The sequence below is a fragment of the Osmerus mordax genome, chromosome 6 (assembly GCF_038355195.1).
Source record: "Osmerus mordax isolate fOsmMor3 chromosome 6, fOsmMor3.pri, whole genome shotgun sequence".
NCBI classification, from domain to species: Eukaryota; Metazoa; Chordata; class Actinopteri; order Osmeriformes; family Osmeridae; genus Osmerus; species Osmerus mordax.
Genome location: NC_090055.1, coordinates 2,535,438 through 2,549,364, shown reverse-complemented (window position 1 = coordinate 2,549,364; position 13,927 = coordinate 2,535,438). Strand labels below are relative to the sequence as shown.

Below are 13,927 nucleotides of genomic sequence, written 5' to 3'. Positions count from 1 at the left end.
AGAAAGTGTAGGAGTCCATTAACTGATTACCTCCATACTTCTCTAACCACGTAGACACGCTGTCGATAAACAACGGGTTAACTGATGTGTGTCTGAGTGGTGGGAGAAAGTTTGGTACGTTAAAAGGTATGTACCGTGTAGAAAGCAGGAGCGCATTGGAAGGAAGAGGGGTGTATTAGTGGGGGTGCGAGAGAGATTGAGGTATACGCAGGGGTGAGAACATGGATAGAATGAGAGATTACCGTTAATCCCGCATAAATGAGTGCATTTGTTTATGACGCTTAGAAAATCTCCCATTTAGAATATGGAATATTAATCCAGCGAGAAATCATTTAATCATTCGCATCCAGCCCAACACGCACGGCTGCCCGCCTCTCATTCACTCTTTCAACCACTCCTTCCCATCTTCTCTCCCATTAAAACCAGCCCTTAAGTCCCTGCCCCCCCCCCACACACACACACGCACATCAACACAGTTGCATTATCATGTCACAGCCAGTTAAAACTGTGTATACAGCCCCTATTAACCCTCTCCCTCCGTCCTGTGTCATAATCTTGATCACACCCGAGCCTGCAGAACTGGGTCGCCAGGCCTGATAATGGAGGCCAGGATTTAATCTTCTCCGTTCCTCACACTCTCTTTACAGTCCTGCTCCCTAAAACCAAGCCTTAATCGCAGCTTAGCAAGGCGTTACATCTATATAATTCATATAGGCACACTTAGCAATACTTACACTAAGTTGTCTCAATGTGTTCTAGTTCAAGTCCAGCTGGATCTATGTATTTTTCTACGCCTTATTATTCTTTCTCTAAACCCACCAGATGAGCAGTTTTTCGTGCAGGCAGATACAGAAGGATAAACTTTGCATTACAATATGTCGTTTTTATTTGTGTGATGCTAAGTATCAAGCAGAGTCTGAGGTAAAGAGTATGTGGGCCCGCTATTTTCTAAACCACACATGATTAATCTAGAACCTAGACTGTCCATGTACATCATCCACATCTTCCTTGTCCTCAAACCGAGGGATCCACTCATTTCCCCAAGTTTAGAAAACAACCTCACACAGTGACATTTCCATCTTTAGACGAGAGACCGAATCAGCCTTTTGTCTCGCATCGGCCGAGGTTGTATGTGAATTCCCGCGCTGTGTGTGACATGTAATCCAGCTGCCCCCTGACTCCGCTCGCTGTGAGAGACTGGGCTGGAGGGTCGCTAATGGATGGGCTGTACTCTACCGCAGCAGGAAGGCGGCCAGAAGGCCCAGGCCTGCTGCCAGTCCTGCTGGTCAGAGCTGCTTCGCTCACTAGACCCCTGTTGCTGCTGACGTGGGGAACTGCTGGCGCCCACAGACACAGACGACCACACAAAGCCTAATAGACGATAATCCTCTGGCCTCGCTCTCTGTATTTCCATTTCTCTTTACCGCCCTCCCCCCCCCCCCCCCCTTCCCTGTTTCTCTCACGCGCTCATTTACTCACTCGGTCATTCACTCGCTCATTTACTCACTCGCTCTGTCACTCGCTCACTCTCCATTTATCTCCTTTCATCCCACTGCCTTCACAAAGAGTTCAGTACAGCAACGCAATTACATCTCTGATCCATCCACAAACCTGAATTCAACTACTAACTTTAGCCTTATTCTCAACCCTTCATTCCCAAATTATGGTTGTGTAAAGGGTGAAAATCATTTACTGGATATTCAACAATATATTTGAAGTTATTGGATCATCCAAGGGGCTTGATAGCAAAGTCCAGATGAACACTATGAAAGCCACCTTGCGCCATGTCTGTGGAGGGAAAGTCTGGAGAGTATTTCTCCAGCAATATCTTTTTCTCTCACTGCCCACCTCCTCCCTCCATCCACGATCTGTTCGGTCTGCCCATGTGTGCCATTTGAACTTTCTAAGATTAGACTATTCTCCTGTTTACAAAACATGTCACCCCCTGCCTGCCAGTCAGTCACAGGCTTTTCCAGGACCATAAAAAGCCATGTGTTCTAGTCTTTTATTTACCTTTTTCTGGAGGAAAAATCCCCCCCCCCCCCCACCCACTTTCCAATACAGGGATTTCCATCCCTTCGTCATTTTTGTTTGGCACCCTTCTTTTAACCCTGTGGGCAGACACCGTTTGGTTTACCCCCTCCGTCAAACCTGTCTCTCTCTCTGTCTCTCTCTCTCTCTGTCCCCCTCGCTCACCCCCACCACCACTCTCTCTGTCCATCACAGGGTTTATCCCCTCATCCCTGATCTCCCTTCATCCCTCCAATCTGTTCCCCGCAGGAGCAGTGGAGAGAGTGTGTGTCTGACAGGACCACCCCGGCCGTGGATGAGACACGGAAAGTCTTGGACTAGAAGTGGGGTGAGCGTACGACCACAGAGGAGAGAGACCCCTGAAGGAAGCGTGAACGCGGCCCCAGGACTCATCCGTACTTTGGTGAGCAGAGTCATATGTTATCAGTTACGTTTAAAGTGTCAGTTGTTGTGTTTCATTCATCCTGTTGGTCGTTTGATATCTTAAACTTTCATAAAAATACGATAGAAATCATTTCCGTAACTTAAAATTTAATTGAGCCAGTGTAAGAGATGTGTGCTGATTTCCCAATTTACAGCTTGAAATCTGACTTTTATGGTTTATTCATATTTTTTATGCTTTTTCATGCACAAAATCAGACACACCTATGTGGTGGAGAAGATTGGGGAGCTTTTGTACTATGGTAGCAGCATGGCAGGTTTTCCAGAGATGTCATAAAGAAATTACAAAGATTAAACGCATGTAATTCAGTTTTTGTTATATCCCAAAGAATGTTTACGTGGGATTTATATCATGATCTTACGTGATATTGGTATAGTAATACTAGCATCCAGCTATGCAACTAGATTATCTCCAAAGGGTCGCATTTTCTAACATTTACATGATTATGTCATTTGTTTAAGTGTTTTTTTTTTACTCAGGATAAAAAAGCATGTGATGATGATTAACAGACTGATAAACAAAACTCTTTATGAAAGGAGTCAGTTGGCTGAGCGGTGAGGGAGTCGGGCTAGTAATCCGAAGGTTGCCAGTTCGATTCCCGGTCATGCCAACTGACGTTGTGTCCTTGGGCAAGGCACTTCACCCTACTTGCCTCAGGGGAATGTCCCTGTACTTACTGTAAGTCGCTCTGGATAAGAGCGTCTGCTAAATGTAAATGTAAGATAGTCCACAAGAAAGGGAATCCTAGTGTCTGCTGTAAACACAACTCCAAAATACTATACAAAAATTATATACTTGCGGAGTGGCCATTTTCAACTTAATTAAAGAAGGTGAATGAAGAGAACATGCAAGAGAGTCCTGGGGTCAGCTACAAGAGCTTGTGTCTTGTCAGGGTTTGACACATATCAGTTTCTTTTTTTAACGCAAAAAGGTCATTGCAGCAGCAAGCTAAGTGGTTTCAAATATTCCTAGGATCGGTAGACACACTCGAGATCATTGGCCATGTTACACGCTTCTGTCTGTCCGTCATTCTCCTTTCCTCCCCCTTCCCCTCCCCCTGCCCCATCCCCATCTGCCCCCTCCCTCGTTATCCTCCCCCCTCCCTCCCTACGACTCTTATCCAGATGCAAAGAGCAGTCAGTAATCGGATGAGAGCAGATTTGATTCAAAAGGCTTCCCTTAAAATCTCAGCCACTAGGATTTAAACTCTCTCTCTCCTGTACTCCACCCTCATCCATCCATCCATCCCTCTCTCTCTCTCTCTCTCTCTCTCTCTCTCTCTCTCTCTCTGTCTTTCTGTCACACTCTCACACTCTCTCACACTCTGTCTCACACTCTCTTTCTCTCTCTCTGTCGCTCTATCTCCCCTTCCCTCCCTCTCTCTTGCCCTCTTCCTCTATCTGTGTTAATGCACTTTGCCGACAACCTTTAGCAGCCATTTAATCACATGGAACAAAGGCAGGCTACCAGACACAGACACAAAAGGCCAATGGCACAGTTACACTCGGCTTGCATTGCTGCCTTTAAGCTTTCCATATTCCAGTGAAAGCAACTCATGAGCTCTCCATCAGGTGCAAGGCCAGAATGTTTATTAAAGCAGGTGGGGTTGTTTTGTGTGAGGCAGGGTTGTCTGTATATTATTGGCTTCCTATAGGAGTACTCATCCTTTATGGAGGGGACTACACGGTGGTTTCACACAGCAAAAGCACAGATCAAGACAAACCACCAACAAACCACAATTGTGAGACGATCTCTTTCTCTCATAGTCACTCCCTCTTCCTCCTCTTTTCTCTTTAAACAAATAAGAGTCAAATTAGTTTGGTCATGAGTTTTGGCACACACGGACACATTCAAATAGAGAGAGATAGCAGCAGAATCAAGTAGAATAATATCAAGAAAAGGATTCCATCCTACCATTTTTCAAGGTAAGATTAATTAAATATAATTTAACATGGCTCTGCAGACAGGCATTTTGAATTATTTATATATACTAAGATAAGTTTGTAAGCTACATAATGTTTTCATTCAAAATTGACACTTTTTAAATGTAATTTTAAAGTGATTTTAGTAGGGATATAGTGACAGTTATTATAAGTCAAATATGAGATTGGAAATGGAACTTCTGCATTTGTGATAGTAATTGGTCAATTGTTCCGTTTTACTATAAATACATAACAAAATAAGGATGCTTATATATATGCATAAAAAAATAAGCTTATAAGGATGACATAGCATGCATGACATAGTATGAATGTTATATGTGGCAAACTGTGGTTTACATTTACATTTATTCATTTAGCAGACGCTTTTATCCAAAGCGACTTCCAGGAGAGAGCTTTACAAAGTGCATAGGTCACTGATCATAACAACAAGATAGCCAAAAAACATCGCGAGTAGCCAAAACATGAAGCACACATTGTGAACAACCAAAGTAAGTGCCAAAGGGAAGAACCATAAGAGCATGTAGTTAAACAAGTCACAACCAAACAACATGAACAGCTATAAGTGCAAGTGTACCTGTGGAAAAAAGCAAGCAACAGTAATAAAACAAAATGTTTACACAACATTTGTCTTAAATGACTTCTTGAAACACAAGGAGATGCTATGAATGGGGATGGCATTACATGATGACAGGGTGTACTGGTTTGAGTGTGCTGACAGGGTGCGGATGTGTGTCACTAACAGTTTTAAGTTAATTTGTATGTTTTATTTAAGTTGCATACTTTATTTACTTTGTGTACTTTCAGATGTCAGTGTTTTGTGAAAGTTTGTGTGTTTTGTGAGTTTGTGTGTGTTGTGTGTGTGTGGTTGTTTGACTATGGATGTGGTCCTCTGTATATACAGGCACTTGTGTGCCTGTGTGTTCAAATATCTGTGCGTGCCGGCATTTGAAGGTTTGCAAAGTAGTCGAGGGAAGTTTGAATTGCAAAACAGGTGCTGCTTTGAAAACAAAGACAACAGAAGACTAAGTCCCAACTGACAAGTATGCTTCATGCATACTTACTAAATGTAAAGATGCTACATCAACTGCCTCATTATTTTCTCAATATCCATTGCCTCATTTTTAGCCATTTAATTAAAAAGTTTAAATTTTGTCCTCTGCTCATCTGCCTGCAGGAGAATCTCTGCTCACCTGATTTCTCTTCACGTCTCCACCGGTGACAGTGCCTAACAACCGTCGCCATGGGTGAAATGGAGCAACTGCGAAAGGAGGCAGACAACTTGAAAGATCAGATAACCGTCAGTTACTCAACCAATAACCAGTGAATCGATTGAAGACCCACTTGATTTTTGACAGATTGTCACAGAGATCTGATCCTGAAAGAATATCACTTACCACCTTATCACAAAAAAAAGTGTTTTATGACATTGTCCATAACCTTAACATGACATGTCCTGATTTTATTTTTTTTAAAGAAAATGAAAACGTGATTGTGTGTGTGTGCTCCATAGGCGGCTAGGAAGGCGGTGCAAGACACCACCCTGGAGGAGGCGGTGTCCGGCACGGCGGTGGTGAGCCGTGTACAGCTGAAGACCAGGAAGACTCTGAGGGGACACCTGGCCAAGATCTACGCCATGCACTGGGGAACTGAATCCACGTAAACATCCAGCCCAGGCCTGATCACTGCACACACACGTACACACACACACACATGTACACACACATGTACACACACACATGTACACACACATGTACACACACACGTACACACACACACACCCCGGAGACTCTCCTGTACACTCGCATGTACAAGCTTTCTCACACAAAAACTCCTGAAGATGAACGGGTCTCGTCGGGATATCTCCAAGTGAAAGCGATCGCACTCGAACGCTTTCGTTCCATCTGATTCCTTTTCTCTTTCCCGTGAACAAGACCACTGGAGCGGTTCACTGTGAAGGACGTCCATAAAGACAGTTTCATGTTTACACTTTAAATAGTTGTGTGTACAATAAGTGTGCTAATTGCTTGATTGGATTGGCGTAGCAATCTTATTGAGTGTTTTAATGGGATGAATTAGGGAGACTAGAGAAGGATATCTGCTTGCCAGCAGTAGCATTACTTTCTAGACTCGACTCTTGTGTGACTGGAGTTGATTACCGTAGGTTTCACCAACACTCTCTCCATATCCTCCACTCTCTCTCTCTCCTTCTCTCTCTCACTATCTCTCACTCACTCACTCTCTCTCTCTCTCACACTCTCACTATCTCTCACTCACTATCTCTCACTCACTCTCTCTCTCTCACTCACTATCTCTCACTCACTCTCTCTCTCTCTGTCTCTCTCACTCTCTCTCACTCGCTCTCTCTCTGTCTCTCTCACTCTCTCTCACTCACTCTCTCTCTGTCTCTCTCACTCTCTCTCTATCTCTCTCTATCTTTCCTATGTCTTCAGGCTATGCGTCAGTGCCTCCCAGGATGGAAAGCTCATTGTGTGGGACACCATAACGACCAACAAGGTATCCAAACCCAACCCAACATTTCCCTGGTACACTAGGACTTCAGTTGAGTAGAGAACAGTGTTGGACCATAATGTAAAAAGGCTTTCTCTCTCAACCACTGTCACCCAGGTAAACGCCATTCCTCTGAAGTCATCATGGGTGATGACGTGTTCATACGCGCCCTCAGGGAACATGGTGGCATGTGGAGGACTGGATAACATGTGCTCCATTTACAACCTCAAAGGCAAAGATGGAAACGTCAAGGTCATGCGTGAGCTGGCCGCGCACACGGGTAGGACACGCAAAACACACAAAACACTGTGTAGTCCCTTAAGCTCACCTTGACAGGAAAAAATCTGTAGTCGTCCCACATTTGTCATAGTTCAGTTTATTATAATGGGTCCATGATGTTTACGCTGTTTAGTCAATTATGTGGCTATAACATTATGACTGTTGTTGCCCAGGGTATTTGTCCTGCTGTCGTTTCCTTAGCGACAGTGAGATCATCACCAGCTCTGGAGACTGTACCTGGTAAGGTCATGCACACAGAATGAAACACCCCTTTTTCACCTTGAGCTGTTATCTCAATCTACCAAACTATAACCTTCTCATTCCTACAATACCATATTTGCTTGGACAGATACTAATTTTTTAGGAATGAGTCTGTCTAAATTTGTAAGATTTCTGGATTTATTTAATAGACTCGTATAGTATAATTTGACCCTCCTCATTCTCCTCTTTCCAACCCCTTTCTTAACCCCCCCCCTCCCTCCTCCTCCTCTCTGTAGTGTGCTGTGGGACATAGAGACAGGGACACAGAAGACCATCTTTGCTGGTCACCTAGGAGACTGCATGTCCCTGGCCGTGTCACCTGACTTCAAGATGTTCATCTCGGGGGCGTGTGACTTCACGGCTAAGCTGTGGGACATCAGGGAGGGCACCTGCAGACAGACCTTTGGAGGACACGACAGTGACATCAACGCTATCGGGGTGAGAACGAGGAGAAGGACAACAAAAACATTGTTAAAACACTGAGCGGTTTGCTTAACAATCACACAAAGCATTTACATGTAGTAATTTAGCAGCTGCTCTTATCCAGAGCGACTTACAGTAAGTACAGGGACATTCCCCTTTCGAGGCAAGTGCCTGGCCCAAAGACACGTCATTTGACAGGGCATGGATTCGAACCGGCAACCTTCTGATTAATAGCCCGATTCCCTAACCGCTCATCCATCTGACTCCCATGTATCTTTATCTTCACGTCTCTCTCTTTCTTTCGTGTCTCTGAACGTCTGTAGTTTTTCCCGAACGGCAACGCGGTGATAACAGGCTCAGATGATGCCACCTGCAAGCTGTACGACCTGAGGGCGGATCAGGAGCTCATCACCTACCAAGACTCCAGCATCATGTGTGGCGTGACGTCCCTGGCGCCCTCCCTCTCCGGACGCCTCATCCTGGCAGGGTACGACGACTTCAACGTCAACATCTGGGACTCGCTGAAGAACGAGAGAGTGGGTGAGTGAAGGAAGGTTGGAGTCAGTTGGCTGAGCGGTGAGGGAATCGGGCTAGTAATCCGAAGGTTGCCAGTTCGATTCCCGGTCATGCTAACTGACGTTGTGTCCTTGGGCAAGGCACTTCACCCTACTTGCCTCAGGGGAATGTCCCTGTACTTACTGTAAGTCGCTCTGGATAAGAGCGTCTGCTAAATGACTAAATGTAAATGTAAGGTTACAGTGTGAAAGTGGGTTGAGACCGAACACGTGTAAGAGTGCGACTTCAGAGAACTCTCAGCGACAGGAAGGTCAAACTGTGGCTGCGAATGCAGATCGTTTGATGTACTTATTTAAACGCTGTTCGTCTCTGCCTTTGTGTTTCAGGAGTCTTGGCTGGTCACGACAACAGAGTGAGTTGTATCGGGGTAAGCACTGATGGCATGGCCTGCTGCACAGGATCCTGGGATAGCTTCCTGAAGATATGGAACTGAGTCTGTCCTGACAGAGAGGAAGAGGAGAGAGGGAGAGGGGGAGAGGATGTACAGACAGGATATGAAAAACCTTCCTATGAGGGAGATGATTGGTAAAGAGAGAGAGGCTTGGAAGAGAAATTGGGGGAATACACATGGGATGAGAGGAGTGTATTTTTGTTGTGCCAAGTCCTATCTAAAATCGAAGAGAGGGATAGTGATAAATGGGAGACATTCTCTCCTCTTTCCACTTCTCTCTCTTCTTTATTGAAACTCAAGTTGTGGGGGGAGGGGGTCAAACACAAAATGTTATCGATGATGATTTTGTGTCATGGTTCAAACAGAAATTCAATCATTTCATTATCATTAGATAATATGCATATTTATTCCTGCATCGAAAAAATTACCCATGACATAAGAGCAGTTGCCAAATGGAAATGGTAGAGATTGAATGGAAATAGGATAAAATAACCAATTACAGCCTATGTAGGTGTACAATAATTATGTTGTTACATTTTATATAACAGGTAGAGATTGAATGCAACGCAGAGGAATGAATTTGTCTGCGTTGCTCTTTCGTTTTAAAAATATGTTTTTGGTTTTGTTAGAATCCCCTTAGTGGATGTTCCATGTTTGTTTTTGTTTAATTGGGTTTTTTCTTTTTTTTAAGATTAGAATGGATTGGTTAGCCAGCTCATTTTTACTTTAGTGTCAGCGAGATGTGTGTATGTATGTGTTTGATAGAAGATATTTTTTCAAAAGTTTGGGCTGAATCTATTGGTCTACTCCACAATAGCTAGATATGAAAAGATACTAGTGCTTGCAGCGAACCCTTAGGCTGACAGATGGGATGTTAAAATTGATCTCATGGTTCACTGAGCACTTCCCAAGAAATGGGGATCTTTCAAATGTTATGAGGACATAGGGGTGTTTTAAGCTGTACTTGTGCCGTGTTTTTATGGGTGACCACGTCAGAGTGCTGGAGGAGTTCCCAGCTCATGGGTTAAATTAGTCTTTCTGAATTGTTTTGGCACATTTCAACACTTTACGGATCATGTTTTCAAAACAGTTCACACAGACTACATTTCCAGAACACACTTAGTAAATTGTCCATAAAAACAACAACAAAATTGGGAGTTACGCTTTAAATATAACTGTCACAAATGAATTGGAATCAATTCGAAATTGGCATTTGCTAACTGGTTTCCTCACCAAACCAAAAAATAGATTAACTATTCACTTTTATAAATGTGTACCATTTTACTTAAATTGTATCTAAATTATAATAAGTCTGTTCTGATGCTTTTCATGTTTTGAGATCCTGGAAAAAAGTTCGGAGAAAAATGCCAACGCAGTCAAGAAAAGTTATACCACCAAGTGAACAGCCTTTCAACATAAGGAAACATTTCTAGAAACTTTCTAATAAATGTGACTGCTTTTGACTCATCTTAATTTGTTCTTATTTGAATATAGCATAAGAAATCCACTCTCTCGCATCTGTGAAGTCTGAATGCCATGCAACTAATCTGGACTATCAGTAACCATTTTCTAAATACAAAACATCAAGTTGTCCGGAAACCAAGATTATGAATGGGCTACCAAATCCAGCCAACCAGGAAGTGAACACACAGCTTACATAACTAGAACAGGCTCAAGACGCACTTGTTCCGGGAGTACAACGGTACTTAGGAACGGTTCGCTTGACCCGATGTTAGTTTCCTCAAGGATCACAATGACTCTTGCTTAGAGACTTGTTGCTCTTGTGGTTAGTGGTAACTGATTTAAATTTTTGGTTCTCGCTGTGATATATTGTTTTATTACTGTTGCTTGCTTTTTCCCACAGGTACATTTGCACTTATAGCTGTTCATGTTGTTTGGTTGTGACTTGTTTAACTACATGCTCTTATGGTTCTTCCCTTTGGCACTTACTTTGGTTGTTCACAATGTGTGCTTCATGTTTTGGCTACTCGCGATGTTTTTTGGCTATCTTGTTGTTATGATCAGTGACCTATGCACTTTGTAAAGCTCTCTCTTGGAAGTCGCTTTGGATAAAAGCGTCTGCTAAATGAATAAATGTAAATGTAAATGTAGAACACTGACGTTATGTAATGAAATCATGGCCAGAAAGCCACCAGGAAAATCAAATATTTATTTCTATTTACATAAAACAAAACCCAGATAGGAAGAGGATATGGACATTTGCATAAAAACAACTCACAATTCATTGCACAATTCCTGTACACAAAAATACATCTCAACAGCTTTCACAAAAGGCTGTTATACATAAAAAAATAAATTTTTAAAGAGTTAAAAGTGAAGACAGAAAAAATAATCTTTAGAGTTAAAAGTTAAGACGGAAAAGAATGGCAGGTTTCTCGACAAGTGCGCCGTGTCTATCTGTTCTCCTTATCCAGGGCCGTGGTCATGGCTGTGGTCAGGACCCTGCGGTCCAGGTGGCCAAGTCTCTGCTTGTCTGGGGTGGACACCTTCAGCTTGGTCTGGGGAGCAGGGGGACAGGGGAACATTCACTTAGACCAGCTGAGAACACAGAGACAAGAACTCAGTGGTGAGAGCAGACACCTGTTCACACACACACACCTGTGAATGATGGTCCCTGGGAGAGTTGGTCGCTTTAAGGATTTGCAGTGGGGAGCGTCCCTCAGCCAGTGCCTTGCCTGTTGAAAGAAGAGGATAATTAAAAAAAAACATTTCGGAATCTAAAAAGTAAGTATGATCAGCCCCTCTCCCACCAGGAACGTGTTACACACCTCTCTGCTTCTGCTTGGATGATGCCCTGTTCTCATTGGCTGCTTTCTTGGTTGCCAAGCGAACAGAAAGAGGGGAGGAAGATGAAGTCCCCTTTCCTCCTCTCCCTCTGGCTCGGACTCCTGTGGTCCCAAACCCTTTACCCAACCACTGGGGCTTGAACACAACTTGACTAGGGCTCTTGGCATCAAAGACGGGACAGCGGAACCCAGTTTGAGGCTGCAAGGTCAAGCCTGGGCTTGGACTACTAGCTTGGGCCACCTCAATTGGCTCTGCCTCTACCGAAGTCACTTCTACAGGCTCCACCTCCACTGGAGCAAGTTCTACAGGCTCCGCCTCCACCAAGACCACTCCTACAGGCTCCACCTCCACTGGAGCAAGTTCTACAGGCTCCCCCTCCACTGGGGCAACTTCTATAGTCTCCGCCTCCACCAAGACCACTCGTACAGGCTCCACCTCCACTGGAGCAACTTCTACAGGCTCCGCTTCCACTGGGGCAACTTCTACAGTCTCCACCTCCACTGGAGCAAGTTCTACAGGCTCCGCCTCCACTGGGGCAACTTCTATAGTCTCCACCAAGACCACTTCTACAGGCTCCGCCTCCACCAAGGCCACTCCTACAGGCTCTGCCTCCACTGGGGCAACTTCTACAGGTTCTGCCTCCACTGGGGCAACTTCTACAGGCTCTGCCTCCACTGGGGCAACTTCTACAGGCTCTGCCTCCACCAGTTCCTCAGGCCATTGAGTAACATTTGCAACCGCTACAACAGTAGGTTGGCTAGGGGTCACATGGCTCATGAGTTCAAAGGTGATGGACGGGAGGGCATACGAGTGCTCAGGTCCGTCTGTGTGTGGCTTGGTGTCAGCATAAGACAGAGGAGAAGGAGGATAGGCGTGGTGGACATCGGCAAACACCTGGGCTGGGACGGCGCCTTCGTGGCAGGTTATCAAGCTCATACTCAGCCTCTTGTGGAGAGGAGACTCCCTGGCCTCTTCTGCTTCCTCGTACGTGAAGTCGGCCTCCACCTCTACATCTGCTAGGTCGCTTTGAACTAACGGGGTGTCACTGCACACACTCTGAAGAGAAGGCAGCACAGGGCTGGAGGAGTCATCAGGCTTGGTGGCCTGGGAGGTAAGAAGGGCCTCACTGGAACCTTGCTCTCCATCTCCCAGCACCTCCACCTTGAGGTTGGACGGTGCAGAGGGCTTGGAGGGTAGAGTCTCTCCCAGGAAGAGCATACCCAGGCGACGAGCCAAGGAACCAACAGTCCCTGGAGGAGAGAGAGAATGTGATTCTGTTTTGTTGCCATGCAACAAATGCTAATTAATAATGTGTAGGATAGCAGCATTCTTTCCAATCAGTTGTAAGTTACCTTTCATTGGAGTGCGGGTGACACCAACTGAAGGTGAGCGGGGGTCACTGGTGGACAAGGTACACACACGATCTTCAATTGAAGTACGGATTACAGCACCACCAATCTGCAAGGAATGTAAAAGCACTTGTTTCAATAAAGTTCACAATCTAAAGTTAAGTCAGGGATACTGTAGTCTGAATGTACACGGCTGAAAACGGGTTACCTGTATGGGTGTGCGATCAATGTTCGTTGACGGCGAACGAGGGTCAAGTAGTCGATTGACCCGATCATTTCTCAGACGCTGGATCTGGGTAGGATTTGGTTTGGGCGTGGAAGCCTCTTTCGGCTCCACGGCAATCTTGCTCTCACTGGATCCCATGTTCAATGCACTTTAGTCTGTGAAACAAAATAAACCCAACGCAAATGGATTGTGTTAACGAGCAGAAAACGTCCTAGCATTGTCTATCTACGAGACAGAATATTATTTGTATTAAAAAGATTCATGCCAAACTATATACTTAGCTAACTACAGTAGTTTTCTAGTCAGCTTGAGCCAGCCGGCTTCTTGACTGATATACGGTTGATAATAAATAAATAAACGTTGCTTTAAAGAAATAGCCAACTCATACATATTCTAGACCATTTTCATTTAAACAAAGAAGCGACATTTCAGTGCAACGTTTGTTAGCTAAGTTAGCCTAGTTGCTAGCTAGCCAGGCATTAACGCGTGTTACACTATTTATAAAAGTACACATTTATAAATGAAATAACTATTGTTCAAAACTAAGATAGGTTTACAGCCTGTGCCACTTTGGTTTAATTTTCTCAAAGTTACGATTAAAGTATTTAGACGTGATGTGTGCAAAGATAACTTGCAAGCTAGTTTTCAACTTACCTTCCTATGTTGAGTTGAAAATGAATTGAAGTTCTC

At 44.3% G+C, this 13,927-nt stretch overlaps 2 protein-coding genes across 2 annotated transcripts; one reads left to right on the top strand and one right to left on the bottom strand.

Annotated features, from left to right (window-relative positions):
* The first annotated feature begins 5,589 nt into the window (after positions 1-5,589).
* Positions 5,590-8,896, top strand: gnb3a (guanine nucleotide binding protein (G protein), beta polypeptide 3a). Its single transcript, XM_067237945.1, has 8 exons — positions 5,590-5,713; positions 5,927-6,072; positions 6,867-6,930; positions 7,042-7,204; positions 7,377-7,443; positions 7,701-7,902; positions 8,211-8,427; positions 8,790-8,896. The coding sequence occupies exons 1-8, from the start codon at positions 5,657-5,659 to the stop codon at positions 8,894-8,896; spliced, it is 1,023 nt and encodes a 340-aa protein (XP_067094046.1). The 5' UTR covers positions 5,590-5,656.
* Positions 8,897-11,033: 2,137 nt separating this feature from the next.
* cdca3 (cell division cycle associated 3) lies at positions 11,034-13,927 on the bottom strand. The gene is made up of 6 exons (XM_067238402.1): positions 13,892-13,927; positions 13,220-13,392; positions 13,015-13,120; positions 11,644-12,912; positions 11,474-11,550; positions 11,034-11,373 (listed from the first exon to the last, which is right to left on the bottom strand). Exons 2-6 carry the CDS (start codon positions 13,373-13,375, stop codon positions 11,269-11,271), a joined length of 1,713 nt encoding a protein of 570 aa, XP_067094503.1. The 5' UTR covers positions 13,376-13,392; positions 13,892-13,927; the 3' UTR covers positions 11,034-11,268.

Bases quoted from the DNA above. Each gene is read 5' to 3' on its own strand.
- gnb3a (XM_067237945.1), top strand. From the start codon at position 5,657: ATGGGTGAAATGGAGCAACTGCGAAAGGAGGCAGACAACTTGAAAGAT. The intron at 5,714-5,926 runs GTCAGTTACTCA...TGTGCTCCATAG, and splicing joins ACTTGAAAGATCAGATAACC to GCGGCTAGGAAGGCGGTGCA. The intron at 7,205-7,376 runs GTAGGACACGCA...GTTGTTGCCCAG, and splicing joins TGAGCTGGCCGCGCACACGG to GGTATTTGTCCTGCTGTCGT.
- cdca3 (XM_067238402.1), bottom strand. From the start codon at position 13,375: ATGGGATCCAGTGAGAGCAAGATTGCCGTGGAGCCGAAAGAGGCTTCC. The intron at 13,121-13,219 runs GTAACCCGTTTT...CATTCCTTGCAG, and splicing joins TTGATCGCACACCCATACAG to ATTGGTGGTGCTGTAATCCG. The intron at 12,913-13,014 runs GTAACTTACAAC...TCTCTCCTCCAG, and splicing joins CACCCGCACTCCAATGAAAG to GGACTGTTGGTTCCTTGGCT.